This window comes from Schistosoma mansoni, chromosome 3 (genome assembly GCF_000237925.1).
Source record: "Schistosoma mansoni strain Puerto Rico chromosome 3, complete genome".
Lineage (NCBI taxonomy): Eukaryota > Metazoa > Platyhelminthes > Trematoda > Strigeidida > Schistosomatidae > Schistosoma > Schistosoma mansoni.
Genome location: NC_031497.1, coordinates 22,438,589 through 22,451,847, shown reverse-complemented (window position 1 = coordinate 22,451,847; position 13,259 = coordinate 22,438,589). Strand labels below are relative to the sequence as shown.

The following is a 13,259-nucleotide window of genomic DNA, read 5'->3' as shown; positions in this document are numbered from 1 at the left end:
CTGGTTTATAATTACTAGTATTCTCGATTTGTACGTTTATAGCAAATTAAGTCTTGTAAAGAAACGACTCGAAATCAAGATACATATGTAAGTGGATTGGTATTTAACTTTAAGTTAACAGAAATAAACATAATGGTTATCAACCTTCATATAAGAGCTGAACTCTAAACTTAAAGATAATGTACTACGTATTGATTGTGTTTCTAAAATTTTGGTATAACCAGTACAAAAACGAAAAAGGTTCTATGATGGTATTATTAACGTAAAAGCAATCTACAATTTCGTAAACTACACGTATTATTTAAGGGCATTGAGAGTAGAGTAATTTGGTGGTTGTTGAAGCTTCTTCCTCGAGTTTCATTACAGAAACAAAAGTACATACATGACAACTAACGCCTGAAAACAACTTCACTGCCTATTTCATACATAGGTATTTTACAAATTAAAAGGTCTAGACCTCTTGGAAAACATATATTTTTTAGGAGTGAGATGATGGATAAAAAGATGTAATAATTGCTCAGCTCTGATTTGGCCATTTAAAAAGCCGTTCAACTAACAGTATTATTATTTCGCAACCATAAAAAAATTTATAATTTGGTGATTTAATTGTAGGATTAGTGAATTCATTTTTAAATATTGACACGTATTTGGTTGGTAATCCACCTCAGCTACAAGTTGATATATATCAAAAAGCTTAGCTTGAATTTAAAAGCGCGATTTTATCTTTAAAGCTAGGCAAGCAGTCGATAAAAACGACGTTACATTTTTTTATTATCCTAATCACTGGATATTATTCCAAACACGTTGTTGAGAATAGACAATTACGGACAATGGTCACTGTTAACATACATCAAGATAGTATCTCAATGATAAATACGAACTTCCAAAAAACGGAAGTTTTCTGAACTGCAAATAATAACTGAGTACCGAAATCCTTTCATAATATTGGTGCCGACAACTTAGCAACGAAAATATTTTGAGAAGTACTAAAATAAGGAAACGAAAATTGAGAAAAGTCACAAAATAACTTCACGTACTCAAGTAATTTACCAGCATTTAGCTCTTAACTCACGCTATCAAAGTGAACACTTTTAGGCACATTTGGTTTATTAAAAAACCCCGAAATATTCTACCTCTTTTAAAATTAGTTGAATATTAACAAACCACTGAGTAAAAACACGTCAGTTTGCTTTAAAAATATGGTGGAATTTAAACAACATCTATCCTAATCAGAATGCTACGCATATTGTCACAATGATAGACAGCTAATACAATATGTTCTCTACCTAAAACCATGATAGCTGGGCACTAAAACGATGGATTACTTATGAATATATACATAAAGTACCATGTATAACCTGATGAGTAAAAAGGAAATAAACCACTCATTACCACTGAGTTATTTCAGATATATCGATAGGTAACTTCTTTTAAGTAACTGAGGTGTTTTTGAAACCCAAAAAGATAAAACATTTTGAAAAGTCAAATATCAGAACTTCAAAACGACCTAGTACGTCCCAAAAGTGTTGGAAATGGTACTTATCATCGGTGGAATTCGATCGCTCTACCATCTGAGCTAAACAAGTTTTGAAACGAAAGCGGAATGAAAACAAACAACCGCCACTTCTCACTTAAAAATATACAAGATAAATATATCTTGTCTAAAAGGTTTTTTTCAAGTGTGTAGCTTTTGAGCGTTTTTCAAGTTAATTGTTATTTGGATATTTGGAGACAAGTTTTTATTTGAGAAAAACTTATAGCAAGCTAGAGATATGTTCAGAATATGGCCTTACGTTTGATCCCAATATCTAGACTTTTGCTACTTTCATTTAACCAAGGTGATATGTTTTCAAAAATAGCGTCACAGTTTACTCATTTCAACGTATTTTCTCTTTTTTGTTTAGAATTTTGTGAAATCCGATTTGAATAACATTTTAGCATATCAAACTTTCTTACAACGCTTTGTCACGTGAAATATTTTATTATATACCCATCGATTTATATATACCACGACTAACTCTTGCAAGTTACAAAATATAATTATATGCTTGGATCAAAAAAGCCAACTTACGTTGCATGGATGTGCTGAACGCTTTTCTGTTGCTGGGCAAACAATCTGACTGTTACTTCCATCTTTAATAATATTTTCAGATACATCATCTATTTTATTTGACTTTAGGCTCTGAGAATCTTCAGTTCCAGAAAAAAGCTTGAGATTTTTTTCAACTGCTCTCAATGCTGCTTGAAAGCCCTCGGACTGTCTTTCATTCTTGGGTTGAGGGACAGAGGAAATAGTTTCAATATTGCTGTAACTGTCTGAATCAAAGGCTGTAGTAGAATTTTTATCCACACCGCCTTCTTCTGGGGTCTTTGCAAGGTTACTATCATTTGCATCATTATGTTCGTTATTTTCCCTTTCTTCTCTACATTGCATAGCCTTTTCTCTGGCAAAGCTATGTATTCTTGACAATTTGCTCTGTGTATTTGTCTGCTTTCCTGAGAACAATTGCTCCATTTCACCCATGACACTGTCCAAAATAGTGTAGTTCACCTGTCGCTTATGGTAAGGTAAATTACTCAATTTTTCATTTGCTTTATGATGTTTATTATTTTCACCTGGATAGGTTTTCTCTGTGTCTTCTTTATGGGATTGATCGACTACTGTGTTCTTGGATGTTTCATCAAGTCCATTTGTTGATGCATTTGAAACGTTTATATCAACAACCGCGGATTTAATTGGCTCCCTAATATCTGTGGGATGGGCATCCACTTTCTTGGAAGAGATGTTTCCAGGTAATTCGGAGCCTTTGATGGATGGCTTTGTTGCAGGGGTCAAGTTAAATTTACTTTTACTTAGGACTGAATTACTTTTTTCAGTACTCACTGTGTTCCTTTGTTGCACTGTTCTAACTGCAGTAAATATCTCTGTGTCTTCCTTATCATTTAAATTTTGGTGTGATTTCTCAGGTTTTATGATGGGCAACGAACTGTCTTCTGCCTCAGAATAGTTACTATTTTCACTTTGGAAGAGTTTCCTTTTTACTTGTGAAAATTTTCTTCCAGACTGAATTTTGGAGAAAGGTTGTAAAGGTGGGGATACAGATGATAACTTTACGGATGTAGATATAGGTTTGGTGGTTTTGGGTCCATTAACAATTACCGGCTGGGCTGTATGATAAGGGTTCCCATTAAGGCGTGAAGAACGGGGACAAACTGAATTGCTGTTAACAGGTTCTGTGACAACTTGCGTTGTATCACTTGTGGTGCTTCTTTTACAAGCTATACTTTCTAAAGGTTTATTAGACTTTGTAAACGTGGAAGAAACTTTAATCCTTTCATCTTCATCCTTTCCCCACAAATCGGAAGTTGAATTACTGTTTGATGCATTCTTCGATTTTATTGTAGTATGGTTAGGGTAACTGTCATTGAGTCTGACAAATGGGTTCGCAATTGTATGGTTTCTTGTGTTTGTCTTGATAGTCGCATTTTTCTGATCTGGATCCGCAAGACATGCCTGGTTACTGAACAGAGTATACCCACCTTCTAAGCTTCTGCTTTTAGCGTTCTCAGTAGAAGGATTTTCCGACTTTTTAGTAAAGAAACGTTCATCAGCACTATATATGCATTGACTTGATCGCTTGCTGCCTTGGTACCCTCTAGGTATCATAAAATCAACAAGAGAATCCTTGCTTAACTCACTTTTTGATGGCTTTGGTAGTATCGCCGGGTGTTTAAAATCTGTTCGTATGTTGTTCTTTGTAAATGAGGATGGTTCTGATTCTTTTGGTTTGTTTTTATTCTCGTTGAAATTCAGCAAATCACGGTTTCCAGAAAAACTTTTATCTCGTCCAACACTTGACATATTAGATGATACAGTGTTGTATCCGCTAATATTCTCAACTCGATGTCCACATATTGCAGTTTGTGTTCTGTATTCATTAGCGTGAACTGGTGGAGTACTTTTGCCACAGTCTCTTAAGCTAACCTGCGAAGCAGGGCTCTCCCTACTTGGCTTCAAAGTGTTTAAAAAGTTTTCAGTTCGAGGTCGTCCATTTAATCTATGAACTGTTAAGCTAGCAGGAGTAGGCAGGTCAGAAGCTCTACCAGCAGATTGGATTCTCCTATTAGGATAAGTATTATGTCTCTGAATTCCATTGTCGTTAAGCAAAAGGTTTTCATAAGCGCACGTAAGGCGGGCTGTAGCTGAATGGTGCTTGACACCAGAATTTATATTTCTGGACAGTTCGTGCATTGAGATTTCGCTTTGAAATTTCTCTCTGACCTGTTTAACTAGTCCAGGTGCGATCCCATATGGTCTGAATGGTTCACACGCAGCTGAAACATTTGGCGAGTCGGAAGGTTTGAGCATATTTTAGCTGGAAGTGATCAAAAACCTTTCAAATTTCTTACTGTATTTCAGATTTAATAAGAGATTATCCAGAGACTCCAGCAACTCACTTCATACGTTTGTAATTACATTCGTTAGAATTTGACCATAAAACAATCGAAAATCGTCAAAGAACTAAATTGACAAAATTATATTCAATGATAATCATAGGACGTCGTTCTGAACCTGGTCTCAGTGATAATATATCATAACTGCGAAATGAGCGCTTTTTCGTAAAGAGAGTGCAAAGTTACTCAGTACATTAAAACGTAATTAAATAAAAAACGGCTTGGCGACGATTGTATATAATATTCATATAATATATATCCACTGCTTATGATGGATCTCTATCACCATTAATTACTTGTTCGAAAAGTAATGATTACATTTTTTACTAAGTAAAGGAGAACTAATATCATAGCTTTACTGCCTTATGAATTCATTCGTCATCTCACTTACGAGCTTTCACATTATTACTCTGGTATCAAATGTACTGTATTTCATTTATCTAATTTCTCCTTAGATAGCTGATATAAAAGTGTTGTATTACCCAACTCTCTAAACTATGTATTTGCATTGTTATTGTCATTAGATATTATTTCTTTAAGCTTGTGATGGCGTCGGTTCCCAACTACATGGTCTTAAATGCCAAGTACATAAATACTTGAAATATTTATATTCAACATACAACACTAAGAGAAGGTCAACAGCGATGAACGCGGGAACAGTCGATCGGCATGTCAAGGCTCAGGCTTGCAGGTGTTGTCATTCTTGTAAAGAATACCTATTTACATAAAAATATGTTATTTTACCCCCCTACGCAAATGTGTTCTTCGTGAGTGTTAAACATAGTATTGGTGGTTGTCACGATACGACGAGTCAGAATAGACAATGTTGCGACTTCCACATGGATTAAGAAGTTGAGTTGTGACAAATCTACAGTTTGGGGGTTAGGTATATTATTATAGTAACAAAGTTAAATGTACTGAAGCCGAAATAGGACATAATTCTACAAGTCTCTCTGTCAGTTCTCGCCATCAGTTCAAATAATGATCGAACGTGGAGTTTATCTGCTCTCAATTGCTACAAGAGTCAGGAGAATAGCTATGTTCATCAACCTAAGAACATGTAACAAAACTATGAAATACAGAATTATGAAGTCAACTCTCATTTTTATTTCGTTAATTTAGTAATTACCTGTCATTATGAAATGACAGTGTTCACTCCAATTCGTTATGGATGAATAGTCTTTTGCCTTATTCACTGTATTAATAGACTACTACATATCTTAATAATAGGCTTTTGATTAACTTGAAAATCTTCGAAAGCTGCATATTCGGTCAAATAGTTCATCTGTTACTATAAGATTGAAAGTCTTATATATATGGATACCCTAAGTACATTTTATTAACAGGTATCAAAGACTTTTCGTTAACTGGTAACTGTTCCGTGATTTGGAGGGAAATTTTCCAGCTATATTGAATATTTGAACAAGCGTAGTTATTACTGCGAGAATTCACGTTTGGTTTTTGTTAATCTGTTTCCAGCAGCCTCTGGCATCCTGGAAGCTTATTGAGTAATCTATCAACCACGAACAAATGTTTCTATTGCCTATGAAAGACAGTGACCAGAGATGGTCACCTAATTATTATTAGAGCATCCTAAACACCACAAAATAAATACATCAGTTTCATTTAGGGACCAGTAATTACTGAGTGTAGATGCGCATTTCTTTGTAATCCGTAGGGTGAAATTTGGCTTACGGTTGCTCAAAACGGTTTAATAGTTCTCGGTAAAACTAAGGAGATAGAGGAGAATAATAGAAAATGGACATCTGCCCAATAAAACACTGGAAGTAGTTTTTAAAAGATTCTTTCCGTTATAGCGTTACTTTGTAATAGCGTGGACGTCTTTACTTAATTTTTCACGTCAGCGTAGTTTGGCTTATGGTAACGGAGATCGTTGGTAGTCAAGATACGTTTATATACCTGTGGATGTGTCGAATTTAGATGTAGGCCGGTATAAGTGCACTTATCTATGTTATTAAAACAATAGATATAACCCAGTGACGTGTACCTACCATAAAATGACCACCCAATCGGAAAGACCATATATCGAAGTCATATCACTGTTTATACTGACTACTCCTATCGTGATCGCCAGTCATGATAATCAAATGTGGAGATAAAGACTTTCCACAGGATAACCACGCCTGCATGACCGAATCATGGAGTCACGATTCTCACATCCTCAGGTTGACCTTTTCTGATCTTCAATAATTGTTCAATGAGTGGTGTTAGTCATCTCAGACATTGTATCTCTTCATCCTCAAGGATCACGAGATGTCAATACAAACCGTTAACGGTAAGCGTCGAAGTGTCACTGGATTATCTGTTGTCAATTTTTTTTTAGTAGGACCACGATGTGTACTATTTGATCATATATCGCCGTGTATGTAACGTGCAGTACTTTTTCACACCTATATTTGTTAACCTGTATTTCGGATGGACCAGATAGGCTACTTAATATAAACGCGGTCAAGGTCATAAGTGAATAGTAAAAGACGTCAAAAATATTTAGGGAGCATCAATTATTTGGTCTCTCTGAAAGACAGAATAAACAGTCTGAGCATGACACAGTACTAGATGCTATATACGATCTAATGACCGCCATTTTTTCGATATTCGAAGCATATGCTTTTGTACTGAGCTTTTAGCCAGCATGTGTTCGTATGAATGACCACTCATCCCTTGAAAACAATTATTTTCAGGACAGCGGAAAAATGAATGAGGAGTTCTGACTCGATCCAAGGACATTGCGAAACCATCAAATTGTTCAGGCGTGGTAAGATCGATAGATTTTTATGCATTTCGAGGAGTAGTAGACTTAAATGACTTAAGTTTGTGTTCAGTGGCAATTAAATCAAAAAATTAAAAACATCAGAATCGGCCACCAGTTTTCATATCCACTGGTCCATTAGTTTCATTGCTTTGAGTCAGTAATGAAAGCTTAACTACTTGCTTTTTCATGGATTTGGTGTCATTCGCCCGACCAATCTGAATAATTCAGTTACGTAAGTTATCTCAAGCTGTTAGGATGTATTAGTAGTCTATCCAATAATGGGCTCTATTTACTTGCCTTAACACGTCCGACTGGTACTTACACTAATATCGACTTTGTATTACGGTTAAAGATTATTCGATGTGACAATTTGAGGTTTATTTCGTGTTCCGTTTGGTATCACATATAGATTAACAGTTTTATTGTCGGATGAGAAGGTAATATAAGATTACTGCTATTACTTAATATTCTTCGTGTATTTGTGAAAATCCTTCATGTTTACACCTCAAATGACAATGATTTTTCCTTTCACCTGAGTTGTAACCTTCTAACGTTTATTCTCACCGTTCATGTTAATCGCGTTTGCTTTTAGACTAAAGTGAAACTATTACCACTTTGTTATCTACAGTTCGTCTATTTTGTCTTAAAACGTTCTTGTGGCTGCCTAATTATTTTTGTTAAACTCAATCTTGAGGTTTAAGTGGTTGTTATACCAAATCACTGACGGGTTATACTTCACTAGACTCATTTGTTTGGTTATCTATAGACAACGTCTTGTTCTCTACTTATCAAGTACGTTCTTACTGGTTTAAGTGTAACTAGCTTCAAGCTATCCGAAAAATTACCGGATGGATTTAAATTAGGATTCTGCAAGCTCTTCATAACAGTTTCCTCTCTGTATAGTCTAGATACAGTATTCTCGAGGTATTCTATTCATTTCATGTGCACATTTGATTCTAAATAGTATATTACATGTCATTAAATAAGTACTTCTTGCCATCTCTTGTACTAATACCTGTTGATTGTAGAAGTAGGATGACTGTGAAGAGACATTAGCGAAACCATAGGAACCTTGGTATCTACAAGTATAGAGCACCTAATCCGATAACTATCTAATTGAATGCCAAAGTAGAACTTTGGACGTTTTGTTTTTTTCATGTAAGTATTCAAACTTCGCTTATGTCCACCCAAAATGGTTGCTTCACAGCATTTATGTAACAGTAATCTATCCGTAAATAGTAGTAATAACTATAATAATAATTATATCGATCGCCTTTGTGAATTTAAAACAAAATAACTAAGTCGTATTAATTCCAGTAAGTCTAGTAATTGAACAAAACAAAGTCAATAACTTGATTTCTAAGTACGCAGTACGAATTTGTATAATATTACCGTGAAAGGTTCAAACACAACACGAATAATTTAATTGTACAGTAAATGTATCGGTTACTCACTGGGCAGGATGATCGACCTATCGATAACTCTGAGCTTTTACTACCTAAGGATTTATTCTCCATTGTCATAAGATACTAGAGTCGAGATGAATCATTTCTGTCAAAAAAGTTACGCATTCTCTGAAGAGCATATATATCATGGTGCTTTTCCTTAAAGGTTTTAGAAGTGTTCCAGCCCCTATTAGCACTATGAGCCACATGATCGGTAATTGAGGAGGTGCAGTTAAGGCAATAAGTCAGGCTGTTGTATATGTTGGAAAGCTCAGTGTCATTGTCATTTGTGGTGAAATAAGATTCCCATGGTAAGCATCGAATGAGAGTTTCAGTGTGCATTCAAATTTATTGATCGAACTGCCTGCTCTGATACATTGTCGGAGCTTAACAGTTCATTTGTATAGTGTTTAGAGAATAAACACTACTCAATACGACTATGTGATCACGACTATGTGAACTCATGACTGAGTGCACTGATGTAGGTAGCTCTCCTTAAACTTTTTGTTAGCACATATGGTTTCACACTGATAGTGTTTGTAAGACTTATCGATGCCACATGTATCCGGAGTTTGACAACGCCTTAACTAGTAACACATTTTATAGACGAAACGTGCCGACCTAGTGAAATTAGAAGTCAGAAGCGAAGAGGTTCGAAGATGTATTTGGTAGGCTATTGACATACCAAGAAGCGACTAATGTAAGCTGACTAGCGGTTGTAGGAGATATGAAGCATGGTGTACCCTGTCGGGATCTGATGCAAATGAATATCCGAGCGCCTTCAACTAGGTGAGTCGATCAAAACTAATGGCGTCAGCATCAAATGTCGAATACTTACAGAGCTATTGATAAGAAACATAAGAAACAAGAGTAGACCTCATACACTTCCCTGGATGACTTCACCAGTTAATGGATAAGAATGAGACAAACAATGAAAAGAATTCACGGAAGCCGACTTTGTCTCCTCGCAGTTTCTTGTCAGAACTGACGAGTTTCGTTGCATCTGTGAGATGAATTTAGGTTCATTCGTAATGCATCTCTAGGGAGACTAATTTCCAAGTGAATATGTTTAGTTGAATTTGTGTGTCGTCACACGGCTCACAATTCAGTACTTTGCTGAGCGAACAGTTGGGATCAGGGATGTCGTTATTCCTTTTAGTGACAGCTGGGAACCGTATCTTATCCAAAGGTTTCGAATTTGCACATTCATCTAGATCTACGGATTAACCTGCCTTTTGTGGTATGACATCATACTTGTTGTTTATATGCTTCATATTATTCACTGTATTGCAATCTGTCTCTAGCTGGTTATTTACTATAACACTATCATGCAATTCTATCGCTTCACGTCTTCTCACACGACGTTGACAGGGCGTTAGGTCAGGATTGAATTTTATGTTCTTGGATGGAATTGATGAGCTAATATTTATGCTGGAATCAATAAATTGTTTAGTATCTTTACAACATCTAGACTTAAACAGGAGAGGGCAAGTCGATCTATCTGACCTTTTTCTAAGGTAGATGAATTGGCAGTTGACGTTCAGTGTGCCGCATGTTTTAAGGTAAATATCCCTTAACGTATTTGTGCGCGAGGGATCAGGGAGATTGCATACAACTGCATTATGGGAAGAAATCACTCTTATCGTCACTTCTTTAGCCACAAACTCTAAATTACACTCAGCTTTAGTGACTTGTCGTTTAAGATTTTTACTAGTATTAATAGCCCATATGTGTGTTAGGGGTGCTTATTGGTTAAGTCGACTGTCAATTTGGGCTAAAGAGTTTTGTAACTGACAGATATCAGTACTATATCGATCAGTATTTTCGCAAGTGTGAGATAAACTGTTAGACTCCTTGGTTTTTAGTATTTTGAATTTCGGCCTTAGTAAAGCATGCTGTCTAATAGACTGTGCCAACTTTTCAATATATGTGGGTAATGTGCCTCTTCTGTCAATTAGTCTTACCGTTGGCATACTGCACAAAGAGATAGAGGGGTCATTACATGGAGAATCAGGCAGCGATATTTGTGGATAAGACGCATACGGTTCAGAAGATAATGGTTTATCATTGTCTGGCGCTGAGTCGTCAGTCATAGGGGTTACAGACTTTGACTTCAATTAGTCTATTTCAAAGATGAAGACGCGTCAGTGTCAATTGCTGGAGCCTTATATATGATATATAGGAAACGAAGTCCACCATATGCATGTAATAACTGGTAAGTGCCCGTCAACATTTTTTCCTGGGGTAAAATGTGACGGATATACGAGATAGGATGATAATCTAATAACAATACAGCCTACAAAAGAACAAGTCAAAGAATTTCTTAACCACGTACATCAAACACATAAATGATGTCTTTAACAGAAGCTGCTGTCATTTGACAATCACCATCATGATCTTATTCAGTATCAGTCCAAAATATATGAAAAACGTATTGGAGTATACTACACTTTTGTGTGCACTATCAACTCCTGCAAATAATGATAATAGTAAGTAATCCAACACTTACTGAATGCTGAAATGTAAAGTAATCTCTGGAATGCGTAGTCGAGCTATCCACAATCATGTGAGATTATCTGTCTTTTTATAAATGTTCATTAGGAGTCTAGTGTATAGCATTTTCAAGTGTTTTCCGTTCACTTAATGGGTGAGTGTTGAGCCCAAGAGTGTAGTTTTCATTGAATACTTCACTGCAAGAACCTGCATTTATTAACATTTGTCTGCTGCGAACAATTCGGTATAGAATATGTCATCATGTCAGGTTGAAAAACAAATGAAATGCGAGTTATGACGTGAACTGAAGTGTTCAGCAGAAACTACACTACTACATGTACGATAATGCCTGATACTACACGAATCTGGAACATATATAGCCGGATCAACAATCATGCCCTCTACAGTCAGCGCTATCGTTTCAAACAAGCGTCATATATTTGAAATGTTCACTTAAAAGTTGACCAGTAAACTATACCTAAGCTTATTTGTGTTTGCTTGCCTAGTGTTTTTATTGTGTATATGGGGTGTAGGAAATGTCCAAACAAATGATAGGTGTGATACGTAGTCGATAGAATAGAGTTTGCGTTGTTGATACAATAATCCCTGTTTATAGACAGTGAGTTCTTAGATTGTTCGAATGTAGAGTTGACTATTTGAGGTGGAAGTTATTTATCTCAAGTATATGTGCTTTATGGTATTGTCCGATGTCTTTAGTTTCGTTTCACTCAACACAAACAAATGTTATGCCTCTTGACTGTATTTACAATTAACTAGCCTGAAATGATTAAAAACATGGAGGATTAGACACTCAGCTCGAAATGATAAGCTCAGAATCCAATGGATACATTTGTTTATTAGGTAACACTTGCAGACAAGATCATACTATGCTGTGAAGCTTCACGACTTCAGGATATAACTGCCGAACCTGTTTCACAAGCTATTTTGATTGAGCAGTGGACTACAAACTATGATTCCTGGTCAACTTTTTCGACTGACTGAGTTCACATATACCTGTTCCAATCTCGCCCCTAGTCAAATGATATTTTTGTTCAAACCGCTTTATGATATCGTATACACATCTTTGGGGGTTGTGATTCAATTGACGCGTCCATTGACAAATCGATAGAGAGAGTCTTTTGAATTTTATTCAAAAGACTTAGCAGATGAAACAGATCCTCAAAACATCTCTTGAAGAGACAACCGGTCTCGTTCATCCGTAACCGATTGAAGTCCGAACACTTGGTAGTACAAAAATATTCTGATCTTAGTCAAAGCTCACATATCTTTTCAAAACTGATTCTAGCAGATAAGAACTGACGACCACACAAATAAATTATTGTACTGTAATCAGAATAAAGCGCGTAGTTAGATACTAAGTAATTATCATTTCATATTAACACCATATAATTCTACAGTATTACTACTCAATACGTTGAACAACATTAGAATAAGATTGATATTTAATGTGGAAAGTGATTGATCGAAGATGTTTTCATGTCAAGCTATCAGCGTGTGCGATCAGGTCAGCTTTCACCAAGGTTGGCTGAAGTAGACAGTACTAACGAGGCGATGGTCGGAGGCATGAGCTCAGGATAAAGAACAAAAATCGAAGAAAAAGAGGAAGGTGTGGCATGCATGCAGTATAGGGGTGTAGTCATATACCATATCCGTTGTTAGTTGGGAGGTTAATCGCGAAAGCGTACGGGTAGGTGTACTCGGCGACTGGAACGTGAGACAGTGATCTCGTTCGTACCTCGTGAGACTGCAATCTCATCAGAAGTCAAGGGTGGCGTGGTCTGCTGATCTGGAAGTGAGACTGAAGTCTCGCTCATAGATGGTACAGATGACACGTGGTGTTGACTGGGACGTGAGAATGAGGTCTCTGATGTATCTAGTGGGAGATCTGAAGTAGATGTAGAGATCCCGCTAGAAGGTTTGATGAATGCAGAATTGAATCTCAGCTTATCAGTTAGGTCACTGTCATTGATGTGTGCTGGTTTGAGACGCTCAATGCTGACTATCTCGACGCGGCCATGTCGATCAACTGTGATCATACCCGTGCAATGATGGCAATGATCCCATAATCTCTG

The 13,259-nt window shown here is 36.4% G+C and overlaps 1 protein-coding gene across 1 annotated transcript; it reads right to left on the bottom strand.

Moving 5' to 3' along the window:
* Nucleotides 1–1,209: 1,209 nt before the first annotated feature.
* On the bottom strand, nt 1,210–4,603 carry Smp_160890 (putative starp antigen; the record flags this gene model as incomplete). Its single annotated transcript, XM_018799663.1, has 3 exons — nt 4,283–4,603; nt 2,072–4,144; nt 1,210–1,308 (listed from the first exon to the last, which is right to left on the bottom strand). The coding sequence occupies exons 1-3, from the start codon at nt 4,367–4,369 to the stop codon at nt 1,210–1,212; spliced, it is 2,259 nt and encodes a 752-aa protein (XP_018651430.1). The 5' UTR covers nt 4,370–4,603.
* Nucleotides 4,604–13,259: the final 8,656 nt, after the last annotated feature.